The sequence below is a fragment of the Dermochelys coriacea genome, chromosome 19 (genome assembly GCF_009764565.3).
Source record: "Dermochelys coriacea isolate rDerCor1 chromosome 19, rDerCor1.pri.v4, whole genome shotgun sequence".
Classification (NCBI taxonomy): domain Eukaryota; kingdom Metazoa; phylum Chordata; order Testudines; family Dermochelyidae; genus Dermochelys; species Dermochelys coriacea.
Window position 1 is genome coordinate 2727516 of NC_050086.2, and position 14910 is coordinate 2742425.

The following is a 14910-nucleotide window of genomic DNA, read 5'->3' on the forward strand; positions in this document are numbered from 1 at the left end:
GGACAGGTTCCTGGGTTGGTGGTTCTGTTGTGTGGCGTGTGGCTGCTGGTGAGTATTTGCTTCAGGTTGGGGGCTGCTGCAGGCAGGGACTGGCCTTTTCTTCTTTGCCAATAGGGACTAACAGGGCGGCTACGCTGAGTCCCCTTCCCGCCCAGCTAAGGTTTCAGCCAATCAACATTGGCGGCGCTGGCCCAGCCTTCCAATCAGGAGCGGCTCTGGGAAGATCGCTGACTTCCCCGGACATCGGCAGCCGCCATCTTTGCTCTGGTCAGAGGCGCCAGAAAAAAAGATGGCGGCTAGTCATGGGGGCGGAGTCGGGCGGAGGCGCGGCTTGGCGGGGTGCGTCACTTCCGTTGTCAGGTGGCCGCCGCCAGGAGCGGAGCGAGCCGGGGAGGGGGTCGAAGCGGGCCTGGGCTACGGCAGGAGCTTCCCTCCGGCCGGGCCCGGGGGTCATGGGTGAGGAGCGCTGAGCGGCCGCCGGGACCGGTGAGGGGGGGGCGCGGGTCACCCGGCGGGGATGTGGGGCCTAACCCCCCCCCGGGGCAGGGCCCCCCTTTCCCTTGGGGGCGGGGCGGTTAACCCCCCCCTCTCGCGGGGCAGGGCCCCCCCTTTCCCTTGGGGGCAGGGGGCGGGGCGGTTAACTCCCCCCTCTCCCGGGGCAGGGCCCCCCCCTTTCCCTTGGGGGCAGGGGGCGGGGCGGTTAACCCCCCCCTCTCGCGGGGCAGGGCCCCCCCCTTTCCCTTGGGGGCAGGGGGCGGGGCGGTTAACCCCCCCCTCTCCCGGGGCAGGGCCCCCCCCTTTCCCTTGGGGGCAGGGGGCGGGGCGGTTACCCCCCCCTCTCGCGGGGCAGGGCCCCCCCTTTCCCTTGGGGGCAGGGGGCGGGGCGGTTACCCCCCCCCTCTCGCGGGGCAGGGCCCCCCCTTTCCCTTGGGGGCAGGGGGCGGGGCGGTTAACCCCCCCCTCTCGCGGGGCAGGGCCCCCCCTTTCCCTTGGGGGCAGGGGGCGGGGCGGTTAACCCCCCCTCTCGCGGGGCAGGGCCCCCCCTTTCCCTTGGGGGCAGGGGGCGGGGCGGTTAACCCCCCCTCTCGCGGGGCAGGGCCCCCCCTTTCCCTTGGGGGCAGGGGGCGGGGCGGTTAACCCCCCCTCTCGCGGGGCAGGGCCCCCCTTTCCCTTGGGGGCGGGGACATGCCTGCTGGACCGGGGCTCCCTTTCTTGGCACAGTTGCCCTGGCTGGAACCCTTCCCCTCCCCCTGCTGTTACCTAGCAATGGAGCAGGGCTACACCACCAGGAACCATGGAAACGTCCCTCCTCCAGCAGGGACGGGGGCTTAGAACCCCTCCCCGGGAGCTCCTGGTGTTTAGATAGAGAGTGTCCCCCTCTGAAAGCTTTCGCTTGTGTTGTGGGGCAGATCATGGGCGGCATAGGCTTGTCAGAGCTCTCCCAAGAGCCCTGTAAGTTTCCCTGAAGGTCCTTGGCATGGGCTCTGCTGCCTGTGGCTGATAGGCACAGCCACAAGAGTGACCGAATCTGCAAAGTGCTCCTGCTGCTATAGTGCTGGGGATGCACCCAGCAAATTGAGTAATGAAGCCCAGCACGGATAGTGATGGGAAAGGTTAGGTCTAGTGTCGTATGCAGTGGTGGTGTAGCCACCTTGGTTTTAGGATATTGGAGAGACAAGTGGGGGAGGTAGTATCTTTTATTGGACCAACTTCTCTTGGTAAGAGAGAAAAGTTTCCAGGCTTACATTTAAAGAGTTCTGTGTCTCTCTCACCCACACAAGTTGGTCCAGTAAAATATATTACCTCCCCCACTTCATAGCTGTGTCAGGCAGGCTCCTTCACCAGGAGTCTCCCAGGATACTTTGTAGAGGGAGATCCGGGCATTCCTCTTCCGCACCCCCTGCCTGGCTGCTTTGTTTCCGAGGTGACTGATGCATGATGGTTTATCATTATTTATAGGCTGTTGGGCTAAATGCAGCATTTCCCAGTTTCTGATGATTCGCCCTGTCGGTTTCAAGTTTAACATGTAATATGGTTTGGGGTGTTCTCACCACATCAAAACCCACTTCAGATAGCGCCCGCCCTGTGACTGGCAGCATTGGTTTATTTATCTTGCTGTGTCCTTAAATCTTTAACTACATAGATGACAGAAACAAGAGTCAGCAAAGACCTGTTATTAGTCATATAGTATTGCAGATGTGCGAACTGTTTTCTGATGAGTATAAACATGCTGAGAATGGAGTCCTGGCCTGGAAGAGGCTAAGTCTGAATGGGTGAGTGAGTACCATGCAGTGCAAACAGTATTGCCAGGGAGAGTATTGTCTAGGAGTTTCAGCAGGTCACTGAGACTTTTTGGGCTGTATCTACTGTAGGAAAATTGGCACCTAGAATCCCCACTGGCTGCTGTAGTGTAGACAGGGGTGAGATATTTGTACCATCAAGTCATTTACCTTGTGCCACATCTTATACCTTTCCTACAGCTGGTGGAACTGCACTGCTGGGAGAGTATAGATCCTATTTCTCCTCATGTAGATAAGCCCTAGCCTCTGTTCTTAGTTCTGCTGCAGACTCACTATGTCATTAGGAAAATCACCTTTCCATGCATCTCTACCTTAATTTGTAAAATGTTGGGTATAGTGCCTTCCTGTCTGGCAGGGGGCTTGCAAGTCTTAATGAATATTTTTAATCTACTTTGAGCTCTGGATGACAGGTGCTATCGAAGTATGATCATGTTGGGGTGGTCACTGTAGCTGGAATGCGTGGGGGAAGACTCGGATTCTCAGATTTGAAAGAAAAGCATGATGTCTGGGTCTCTGGTTTAGCCCTTGTAAGTGCCATATTCTACAGCAGGGTCAGGGAAACTGCTCCACTATCTTGTTTTTTTTTTAACTGCAGAAACTGAGTAAATAACTGATTGTTTCTAAAACCTGCAATAACTAATTAAAGTGGCTGAGAAAGCCTGAATATTTTCTAGGATTCACAGGGGCTTTCACAGAAACTTAGAAAGAAGCTGCACTGAAATCTGCTGCGCTGCACTGCACTTGATGGAAAGTTGGAGGAGAAAATAGTTAATTTATGCACATATTGAAACTGTCTGGTATGCAAATATTGTACTTGAGATGTTTAAGTATTGAATAGCCTAGAGAGGTTGAAGTGGTCTTGATCATGAAATTATTCAGGGACTGAAACTCCAGTTCAAAGTGTTCAGCTTGTTTGTATGTCTATCCTGCTATGTGAGAATTGGAAACATAAGCTTGCATGTTTCAGAGTAACAGCCGTGTTAGTCTGTATTCGCAAAAAAGAAAAGGGGTACTTGTGGCACCTTAGAGACTAACAAATTTATTTGAGCATAAGCTTTCGTGAGCTACAGCTCACTTCATTGGATGCATTCATGAGTTCATGCATGTGAACTCTTACAAGGATAAGTGGGGGAAGGAGGGGCTTGAAAGTTACTCTAGCCATTCGCATCTAGGCTTTGGATTTAAACCCTGATAAGGCTCCTACTGGTGGTTGATTTTCTGCTGCTCTGGTCCTTAGTAGTGAATTGTTCTAATCTGTGAAGATCCAAGCTGTTAAGGAAGCCATCTGGGACTAGGTTGAATGGTGATCAGCTGATCAAAGAAGCTTGCACACTGGCTTCCCTGCTAGCCAGTGTTAATCTTACTTCCATAAACATCAAATTAATCCATTGACTCTTTTAAAAATATGTATGCACAAAAAATATTTTAGAGCTAAATGTCTTTGTCTAAAAGTTCTTTAACTTTGGTATTAATGTTCGTTTAGCACTTCTTGCATGTAAAGTACTAGCCCCATGCTAAGTGTTCCTTTCTGGTGTCGGTGCACAGAAAAATTCATGGACTCCTGTGGAGAAGATGGCTTTACATCTGTACTGTTAGGAAAGAATCAGATAGTTTTACCCACCTGTGTAACAGCTTTGATACTTTCCTGTAGAAAACACTTTGACTTTAGAATCATGGAAACTTAGTCTGACTTATTTTTCTTTGCAGGTAAAATAGATGGGAATTTACAGTGAAGAATTTTAGGGAAAATGTGAGTGACTCTTTAACTAGGTGCTAAAACCGTAAAAGGAAGTTTTGCTTTTAACAGAAATGACTTTCTGAGAAAATCGACAACCTTCTGAGTAAAGGTTTCCATCAAACCCAACAATGGAGTTATAACATCCTGATTCTCTTAAGATCCCCTACTGACTTGCTAGTACGGAAAAGTGGTTTCATGATCCCATTCAAAATCTAAATGTTTTCTCTTTCTGACCAGGCCGCTGAAACAGAGATTTTCCTGGTCTTGCACAGTTTTTTGTGGTGTGGAAGCCAGTGTCCTATTGACTCATCTCTTAAGGGTGTGTTCAAAGGTAGCAGCAGTTAGATAGATTTTGGACTAGTTCATGAAACTACAGAAGTGCAACTACACTCACGTCGGCCTTCAAACAATTGCCACAATTCCCTTGCCTACATTTGGTCAGAGGTAAGCTTCCTGACTTTCACTGAGATAAATTTGCCAAGCCTGCATAGCTTGCATACCTTCCTCAACTAACAGCTCTAAAATAGGCTTGTTCCGTAGCAGGCCTGTGTGCTCATGAGGCACTTTGAAAAGCAGCTTTTTCTGTCTTGAGTAACATCTGAAATACACTTGTGAGCCTGAAGAACAGTTTACTTCATTAATTCTGGGTGTGCATAGTGTACATTTATATGTACACACACTTACTTCAGTAATTGTGTGTGTACCCATATACACTATCCGCTCTTTTCCAGGACCCAGATTATCATGAGACGTTAGTTGGAACAACCTACACCTTGTTTGTGCAGAAATGATGTCCTAGCCTCTGTTTGCCTTAAGCTGGGATTGGGTCATAGGGCATGGATCACTTGATGATAACCTGTCTGTTCATTCCCTTTGGGGCACCTGCCATTGACCACTGTCAGAGGACAGGATACTGGGCTTGTTGGACCTTTGGTCTGACCCAGTATGGCCATTCTTATGTAAGTCTGAGTTGTCCTCTGCTAACTGATCTTGGTGGTTCCTGAGTCTTCCCAGAACAAGACAGTCCAGCACCTTTCAATCATAACTAACAAGTTCTTGTCTAAGATACAGCTGTGCTGATGTACAGTACAGGTGCCAGCCAAGTGTAGTGTGCATTTACCTATATGCACCATTCAATTGTTTACTTTGATGGGGGGTCTCCGTGGGATATGACTGGATGAAATGAGACTAATGAAATTCGCAAGTGTGACTTTCCCCTGTGGTGTTATCCAGATCAGTGATCTGCTAGGTCACTCCAATCCTTGACTCTAGGAGCCAGCCTGACCCTGCTCTGTTGTGAGAACCCCCACTCCTGGGCTGTTTACGCACAGCATCTGGCATATAAGCTGCTCCTTGGGTTGTGCAACCGAATGACACTAGCCAATATCTCTGGTCCCAGACACAACCCTAGGAACCTCTGTCTTGCAGCATCCAGTTATGCCCGCTGGATGCTGCAAGCTTATATAAGTTGGAATTGATATGTACCAGGCTTGTTATCCCAAGGGGAGCCTCTGACACACTTCAAACCAAACACACTGCTTCAGGTAGAATAAACAAATTTATTAATTATAAAGATAGATTTTAAGTGATTATAAGTCAAAACATAAGTCAGATTTGGTCAAATGAAATAAAAGCAAAATGCATTCCAAGCTGATCTTAACACTTTCAATGCCCTTACAAACTTAGATACTTCTCACCACAGGCTGGCTGGTTGCTCTTCAGTCAGGCTCTCCCCTTTGATCAGTGCTTCAGTCACTTGGTGTGGTGTCTGTAGATGTAGGTGGAAGAGAGAGAGAGCATGGCAAATGTCTCCCTTTTATCCTGTCCTTTCTTCCCTCTTGGCTTTCCACACCCCTCCCCTCCCAGTCAGGTGAGCATTACCTCATTGCAGTTCCAAACTGACCAAAGGAAGGGGGGTGACTCATTCGAGAGTCTAACTGATTCTTTTGTTGCTGCCTAGGCCAGCGTGAATTGTTCCTGTGAGGCTGGGCTGGGTTTGTCCAATCCATGCCCTGATGAGGTGTGAACTGCCCCTCTGTTTCTGGAGAGTTTTTGTCTGGGCTTGCTTTAAGCCATGGGGATACATTTTCAGCCTTACAACTTTGTACATGAAATTATAACCTCACTATAACATCACTATTATAATCATGTTCAGTGCATCATGAGCCTTCCGAAGACACCTGACATGACACTTTGCATTGGATACCACACAATCATTTTACAACTATGAACATGGGGGTGCTGGGTGTTCCCCCCAGATAGTGGATGTAACACTAATTTTGCTTTAGATTGATAGATAGAACCTACTCATTGTGAAAACACTGAGGGAACAAACAGTTCATGTGTAGCACTATTTGTGTTTTTCAATCAGTGTTTAGCAATTTCTTGTCTTTCCTTTTCAGGCCCCAGTAATGAAGGAGAAAATCTTACATGCTCTGAGCACTTGTCTTAGTTGAGGTGGACAATGCCGGATAAGAACTGCTTAGACAATAATAAAGCTTTAAAGATGGGGATAGAGGCTAGCAGAAGATGAGTTTCTGTGACTGATATTGTTCCCTTTATTAGAATCATAGAATATCGGAATTGGAAGGGACCTCAGGAGGACATCTTAGTCCAACCCCCTGCTCAAAGCAGGACCAATCCCCATTTTTGACCCTAGATCCCTAAATGGCCCCCTCAAGGATTGAACTCGGAACCCTGGGTTTAGTAGGCCAATGCTCAAACCCCTGAGCTATCCCTCCCCCTTGTTCACCTGAACAAGATAACAGAGAACTCATTTTATTTTGATCTACCTGGGACCTTGTCATTTTGCTCTGTAATTTACTTGTGGCTCTTAACAGTGAAACTTAGATTAAGATGCTTCATTGTTGCAATATATAAAATATCAGTCTTGTCTTAAATTTGTCATTGGGAGAACCCACAGGTGCCCCTCCCTGCTCACTTCTTCAGACATGGCAAGAGAGTGTCTGTTGTTCTCGCTTTTATTTTGGCCTAACCACCCCTTCCCTCTAACACCATCTTGTTTATTGTTTGCTCAGTGATTCTGATCTTGAATTTGAATTAGACTCTTCTGTGTAGTAGATGATTCTTTAAGTGCTGAAAGCAGACTAGGAAGCTGCATGTCTTGGTGCTGTGATTGATCCTCCTTTGCTGGAGAAGTACAGAATCCTGAACTCAGCACTTGGCAGCATAAAAAAGCAAAACAATTTTTCTATTTACTTTTTAAAAGCATTTATTTGGCATGTTACATTGGTTTTCAGAATCTCTTGAACATTGTGCTAGCATGGCTGAGGTTTACGAATTAGACTCAAAGTACATTACTATTTATATTACATTGCCTAAAAGTATTCTAGGCACCTCACAGGACAAATAAAACACAGCTCTTACCCTGGAGAGACTCCATTCTAATATCTGATATGGTGGGCCTCAGATCAGTGGGGAGGAGGACAAAAGAACTCTGCAACAGTAATGCATAGCAGAGCCAAAACCCTTTTTACTGTATGAACAAATTCAGTGGCTTTTTTTGACTCCTTTTCTGGCGGTGTCACAGTGAGAGTAGGTCTTGCAGAGGGATTTAAATAAATAGAAGTTAGTGGCTGGGCATACCACCTGAGTAAGAATGTCCCTCTGAGGAGAGGCAGTGGGTAAGCCTGGAGAGGCTTCAGGAGAAGTGGAGTTAAATGTTAGATGACTAGCCAGAACTGTGTGATGTCTAGCCCCTTGTCTACACTAGCAGAAATCAGATGGATAGAACTGCACCAGTAGAGTGGTAGCTCTAGTAAAGAAAGGGCACAGGTCTCTCTACCCACCAAGTTAACTCACTCTGCATCTGAGTCCTGGCTGCACTACAGCTTCAACCATTGCAATGACTGGTGGAGAATTACAGGTCTGAATTTTGCCATTGTAGGTAGGTAAAGCCCTATATCAGCAACTTCATCCGGCAACGTGCCCAATTCTGTTTCTGTGTGAAACTCCTACTGAGTGGCTTCTCACTATAGCATAATCTCTAGCTACTAGCATCTGGCGGGTTAATTTTCAGAAAACAATCCATGTTCTGGTGGGTATCTGAAGTGTCAGATGCTGCATAGTTCCTCCTCCTCCCCGCCCCCCCCCACTCCCTCTCCCCAATAGTGTGGTGAAAATGGGCTGGATCAAACCAATCTAAAGGTACTTTAATTGTGGGGGCGTTTGTCAGCCTAATCACTTTACAAATAAAGATTTAAAATTACTGCAGTTCAGATGGAACATCTTTTCTCTCTAATTCTTCCCAGACCATGTTACATGGAGTATTGGTCTTCTGGCTCTCCATGGTTGAGCCCTTTTTCTTCCAACTAGTAACTGACAGTTCAATCCCTGGCTCAGTCTAGGCTGTGCTCAGTAGTAGGAGCCATACCTCTGCTTAGGTTCTGCTCCGGGATTTGCTCTCTCAGATGCTGTGCAAAGCCTGTAATTTTTACTGAGTTTAACTGAATAAGTCCTTGAGCGCATGTTCACTTTCCTGTTAAACGTTTTCTAACTGGAGAATTCTTTCCTGGAAATCTAATGGAGAGGCAACTAGTTAGTAAAGTTTGAGCCTGCCCTGCTATGGTGCGTCTGGTACTGTTTTGCCAATGAACCTAACAGATGATCCTAACCAATGGAAAGGTTTCATCCACCACTGGAAAGCATCAGTGAGCAAAATCAAGTGTAACGAGCAAGGCGCAGAGGGGTTCCTTTGCAGAAGGGATTCTTTTACCTATGGCTAATTACAAAACTGTGGTCCAATAGCTGTTTGGTCTGAGAAGTCAGTGGTTTCTAAGTGAGGTCAAGAAGACAACAGGAGCTCAGACTTGTGTGTCTGTGTAAATAGAACTAGGGGCAGCTTCTGGCACATTCTCCTTTTGAAGAAGAGCCTGTATTAATGCCCATTTAGTGAACAGTCCCTGAGCAATGGCAGTCATTAGGATGCAGGAAGTATTTCCCTCATTTTGTAGTGTTAACGCTACATCCTTTCATTGTTTTTCTGTGGCATCCACACAAATGATTTGGTCACATAATCATATAGCTTAAAAGTACCATCATCTTCAGCTGCTTTTTATTCTTAGGATGTTATGGCATCATCTCCTTTTAAAGACCACACAAAGGGAAGCCTTGTAGGTTGTTAGCTGCTGTTTGATTAAGGATGCCCTATCGATTTCAGCTGCACCACACTTTGCTTTTAGTCTAAATAAGCACTGTGTTATCTGTTTGCAGAGGAGACTTGGAAATGCTCCGGGTTTTCTAAATACGGTACCATGCTCCCATTTGATGTATTCTCTATTTGGAAGCTGGTGCTAGGATTGCTGAAGTTCCATCCATATTTTAGTTCGTCATCAGGAATGTCCTTCTCCTGTGAGTTGTAATCGGGATGCAGGTTTTGTGGGTTTATGGTGCTGGTATCAAGCAACGTGTCCTCTAATTTTTTCCATCCATGTGCAGAATGAATTTTGTTATTGCACCAATATAGAGGTGATGTGCGTCAGGGATGGAGCCGAGGGGTTTGGAGTGTGGGAGGGGGCTCAGGGCTGGGGCAGAGGGTTGGGATGAGGGCACTGGCTGGGGGTGCTCACTGTGGGGTAGGGCCTGGGATGAGGAGTTTTGGGTGCAGGCTGCTGCGGTGGGGAGAGAGGACCCCCCCAGCCCTCTCCCTGCTGCAGCAGCCCCACGGCTAGGAGAGAGGCATCTCTCCCTGCCACCGCCCTGCACACCCCAAGCTCCTCGCCACTCCCTGTTCCCCACCTCACACTACACCTCTCTCCTCTCCAGGCCCCTGTGCCTGCATGGCTCTCCTCATCAGATGCGCAGCCCTTAATGGGCTCCTGTACGGTCATGCAGGCACTTTAGAGGGAACACAGGTGTCAAGCATGCTGTCATGTAAAACGCTGCATTAGTCAGGTTGTACCACATAAAGGCCATGTAGGCAATCTGAAATGCAGTTTTTAAAGTGTTTTTATTTCTGCCCAGTTAGGGTTATAGCATATATTACATCTCCTTTTAAAAACAGCAACAGCACTTCACTGCAAAGAAAAAATTCAGCATGTGCATGAGTCATACAATAATATTCTGTGCATGCAAAGGAAGCCTTACTGCAGCTAATTTATGGAATGCTAAATACTCACAGTAATTTAAGTAAAATAAACATCTTGGGTAATAGGTACTTTAAAAAAAAAAAAAAAAAAAAAAAAAAAAACAAATACCTGAATGGCTTTATGCAAGTTCTGTGTGAATTGCAGCCCTCTGAGTTAGGGATACGCTGGGCATGGAGTTCCTATACAAACAGCAGTGGCTGTCCTTTCCAGGCATCTATCTGCAGGATGCAGCAGCATTTCATTTGTAAATGCTCCCTCCGCATTGTACCATGTCCTAATAGGTTTTGCATCGAGCTTATAGACCATGACTGCAAGTATGTATTTTTTTGAATGGATTGGAAACATGGATACTAAATGAAATGTATTTGATCTGTCTCCAGCACTAAACAGTTTAAGCTTACTAGTTAGAAAGGCACCTTACAGGTTACAATCAATACACTACAGGTTTCAGAGTAGCAGCCGTGTTAGTCTGTATTCGCAAAAAGAAAAAAGAAAAGGAGTACTTGTGGTACCTTAGAGACTAACACATTTATTAGAGCATAAGCTTTCGTGAGCTACAGCTCACTTCATCGAAAGCTTATGCTCTAATAAATGTGTTAGTCTCTAAGGTGCCACAAGTACTCCTTTTCTTTTTGCGAATACAGACTAATACGGCTGCTACTCTGAAACCTGCAAAAAGAAAAGGAGCACTTGTGGCACCTTAGAGACTAACAAATTTATTTGAGCATCGGATGTATCTGATGAAATGAGCTGTAGCTCACAAAAGTTTATGCTCAAATAAATTTTAGTCTCTAAGGTGCCACAAGTACTTTTTTTTTTTCTTTTTGTGAATAGACTAACACGGCTGCTACTCTGAAACCTGTAGTTAGAAAAGGATTGTGTAGAGCCCTGTCCTCTAACCTTATAGCCAATAAGAAAATGTTTGTCACTCCTGCTGACAGTCCTCAACTGTTCTCTTCTATGCCACTCTTCTATAGGCTTTTAATCAGAAAAACTGTTTTGCTTTTCAATTCTAAAGTTTTCTTTTAATCATTCAGTGAGGGGAGGAGCCGAAATCAGTCTGCAGATTTCCAAGGGCACAAGCCAAAGCTTCCTGAGTCTAGACTCCCTCCCCCCACCCCCTCCAACCATGTTTCTGTAGAAGGCTTTGTTCCTCCAAAAGGGCTTTCAAATCAATATACAAGTTCTTTGTGTGTCTTGGTGCTTTTGAATAACTAGACTGTCTTAGACTTTGGGCTCTTTGAATCTGTACTGACAGGTTTTCATTTCATGTAATTTAGTTTTCTGAATAGAATTGTTACATTTCTGAAGGTTTATTAGTATTTCAGTTGATTAAATGACCATATAAACTGAATCGGCACCAAACTTTTGCCATCTCCGTAAGGCAGAGGAACTAACTTGATTTGGACTTCCTTTTTTAAGAAGGTCTCTACTTCACTGGCTGCCTTCTGCATGTATCCTTCTTGTAGTGAAGAGGATTTCTCCATTGATGAGTCCTTGCTTTGCACCCAAAGGACAGTGGAGCTGATATTTGCATTCATTCTTTGAAGATAGCGTAGCTGGGGGAGAAAGGAAAGGTCCTGGCTTGTAGAGTAAGCCGCTGCACTGACCTCTGGCATCACCAGGCCAAGTCGCAACCTCCTTGCTTTATCATACTTCCTTTATATTTTGAATCTGTCATACAAAGCTTCCCTTAACCCAGGAGCCAGGGCCTCTTGCTCATCTCAGGTCCAGTCAATTTTGAACAACCAGGCTTCTAGGGAGGTTGTTTAAATAGGTGTCTGAGTCCTGCATGAAGATGATCTGGGCAGCTTTGTCTCAGAAGTTGTACAGTTCTTTCCAAGTGGGAAGTGGCTCATGGGGACGCGTGAAAATGCTTTTCTTGGAACATTGTTTTTTGCCATAATCTTAACCAATTATACATCTCCCAACTGATAAGTCAAGTCATACTTGAGGTTTTACGGTGTTAAACTTCAGTAAATGCTTAGATCATTCATTTGGATTGAAGGTCATGTCCATTGTAACTTCTCATCTGCACACCAAGTTTAAAAGACATCTGATGATCTTGATTAAATGGGAATGGATTTTAGCTGGTAAACATTTAGAGGCAAACAGATATATTTTGACCTGTTCTGTTGACTCAAATGTCATCTTTTGCTGTTTAAATTTCAGTAAAAGCTAAAACTGGCATTGAAGCCTGTCTGATCAGGTGCCTGGATTGGAGGAAGCAAGCAGAACAGTAACCTTTGTGCTAACTCTTGTAACTTGTGTTGGAAGTATCCAATCATTTTTGGTCTTATTCTCAAGAGAGCCTAAGTATACATTGCTGCACATTGACAAGCACCCAAAACGCTAGCTTTTCCAGCCAGCAAGTTAAGATGTAAGATGCATTGCAAATAGCTGGGTCTTGTGCAGCTCATCTCTAAAGCTGCTGAGCTATGCAAGGAGATGCTAATGTGGCTTCCCCTTCCTATGAATAAACAGGTCTGAGCGCCTTTGTTCTCTTCCTCGGTGCAAAACCAGTAATGCCATTCTAACTTTTGTTTTGGAAAATGGACTGAATCCTGCAGGGAGAAGCACAGTTATATGGACACTGAAATGTCAGTCATGAGGGCTGACTAACTCTACTGAGAACCAGAATGTGGGTTCCTTGTCTTCCTGATCCAGTAGGTGTTGGGAGAGCCTTGCACTCAAGCAGTACTTTGGCCACTCCTGGCAGCAGTGGGAGAAGAATCTGTGTCCAGTGTTCTGTGCCTAGATGGAGGGTCCCTTGCAGTGTGAGGAAGGGATATATGGGGGAAGCTTTGAACCTCTCTCCTAGCTGCATAGCAGCCAGAGTGGTGATGAGCTGATTGGGGAGGGGAGGCTGTTTCCATTGGTCTCTTCTTTTCTGTGTCTTTAGCTGACATTTCAGGTTCGATGACAAATTGTAGCTGCCAGGAGTCTCCGGGGGAAAATGATTCATTTGTCCTGTGTGCATGTTTAAATTAGCAGTCTGGGAACTGCACTTGTAACTCCATTTGCCTATCTTGTTTTGCCTGCAGCGTTTCCATCTTAGAAACGATACCAAAGTTTCAGGCACTTCAGTGATCACTTCGGCAAAGCAAAAACATAAGACTGTGAGAATATTCACCAGTTCAGCTTAGAATTGTTTCTGGAGGTATCCTGGTTTCTGAAGACTGCTACTTGCTGCAAGTAAAGCTCAGGGACTCTTTCAAAAACTGCCTGTTCAGCTCTTGGGAGGTGTTGGGTGGCATACGAGATGGCTTGGGGGTACTAAATGCAAGACCAATGAAGCAACTTTATTTGGAATCCTCCATTCTAAACCCAGCATGAGCTGTTGTTGTGAGAAGCAGCCCTGTGGTAGCTGGTGCATCCAAACTCTGGGTACAAAATAAGTCTTGCAATTTTTGCTGCTTGACTTGTAACCCTTAAATTCCAGCAAATGCAGGTCTCCTTTGACTAATTCGGAACAAAGATCAAAGGCAATCTTTTCTGCTTTTTTTTCAGCTGACTTCAGGCATTTATAAGTTAGGACGATGCAGAGTTTCCTAGTGACTTGCTAGGTCTCCATTCTTTTATGGAGAGAGAGCACTGCTGGGCCATCACAATGCCTCCCACAACTGTGCTGTCCCTAGAGCAAAATATTTCCAGGCAGCTTTTGCAGAATTCTGAGGTGTTCACAGGGCCGTCCCTAGCTCTTCTGGGGCCCTATGCAGCCCCTCCCCCCCAGTCAGGGGGTCTGTGTGGGGGAGGGGGCTGGCTTGTGGGATGGGGAGAACCACCCCCCAGCACTCACCAGCGGCGTGGCTGGGCCACTGCACTTCCCGCTGCTGGTGAGTGCTGGCCCTGCCATGCTTCAGTCCTCAGGGGTGGGAAAGGGCTGGGGCAGGGAGAGGCGGGGCTGGGGCAGAGCAGGGATGGGGGCCATTGGGAAGAGGTCGGGCAGGGGCTGAAACAGCATGCAGCTGCGCAGGGCACCAGGAAATGTGGTGCCCCAAATTTCCTGGTGCCCTATGCAGCTGTGTACTTTGCGTATGGGTAAGGACGGACCTGGGTGTTCGTGTCTCATTTTGGCACTCGGTTTAGGAAACTAGGTTGAATCCTGTACTATTAAAATGGATCTCTTTAGGCTCCTGAGGGTGAGAATGAGACCCAGCTATAAAGCACTGTTTGAGGCTGTCTGCAGACATCATTATAAAAGTTCATCTGTGGTTCGTTCTTAACCATCATAATGCTCGAGTTCGATTTGCTATTAAAGCAAGTGTAGATTTCAGAGCATGACTGTGTAGCAATCTTAAAATTAACAATTATGCTGCAATTTGCATGGATGCGTAATTGCCTTGTACACAGGGTCATTATTACTATTCATTAGCTCTTTGGTTCCCTGTTCATTGTGCCTTTGTAGAGCAGGAAATCCTTGCATGATGCAGTAATCCTCAGATTTGTCTGCTTCCTTCTTGTGAGCAAACAGGACAGGGGAAAGCTTGCTGCTTTTGCAAATGAGTGGTGGTAAAACATTTTACCAAAAGGAAATTGGTGTTTGGGACATGAATTAGGCCTTTGCAGGAACTGTGACGCTTCCTGTTTCTCTCTGGCACCTCCTCCAGCTGATGTAGGGGTAGCATTGATGGGGTCCATTGGCGCGTACCACCAGCCTACCTTGTCTGGAAGGAAGCTGTGATTGTTTTAAGGGAGTCTGGGGATCCTGTGAGGCCCTTTGGGGATGGAGGGGACTGCAGATTATTTAGCTTTCTGCGATGCT

The 14910-nt window shown here is 46.4% G+C and overlaps 1 protein-coding gene across 5 annotated transcripts in view; it reads left to right on the top strand.

The window, feature by feature from the left end:
• The first annotated feature begins 325 nt into the window (after positions 1-325).
• STK40 (serine/threonine kinase 40) overlaps positions 326-14910 on the top strand; it is a 44279-nt gene continuing 29694 nt past the window's right edge. Inside the window, exon 1 of one of the 5 annotated variants that reach the window (XM_038377456.2) lies at positions 326-456. Coding sequence is in view for 1 of the 5 variants with exons in the window: in XM_038377460.2 (XP_038233388.1) it covers positions 453-456 (4 nt within the window). In the remaining 4 variants the exon portion in view is untranslated. Of the gene's footprint in view, positions 487-2973; positions 3098-9270; positions 9409-14910 lie in introns of those variants that run through there. The other 4 variants (XM_038377460.2, XM_038377457.2, XM_043505891.1 and 1 more) reach the window with 4 other exon arrangements.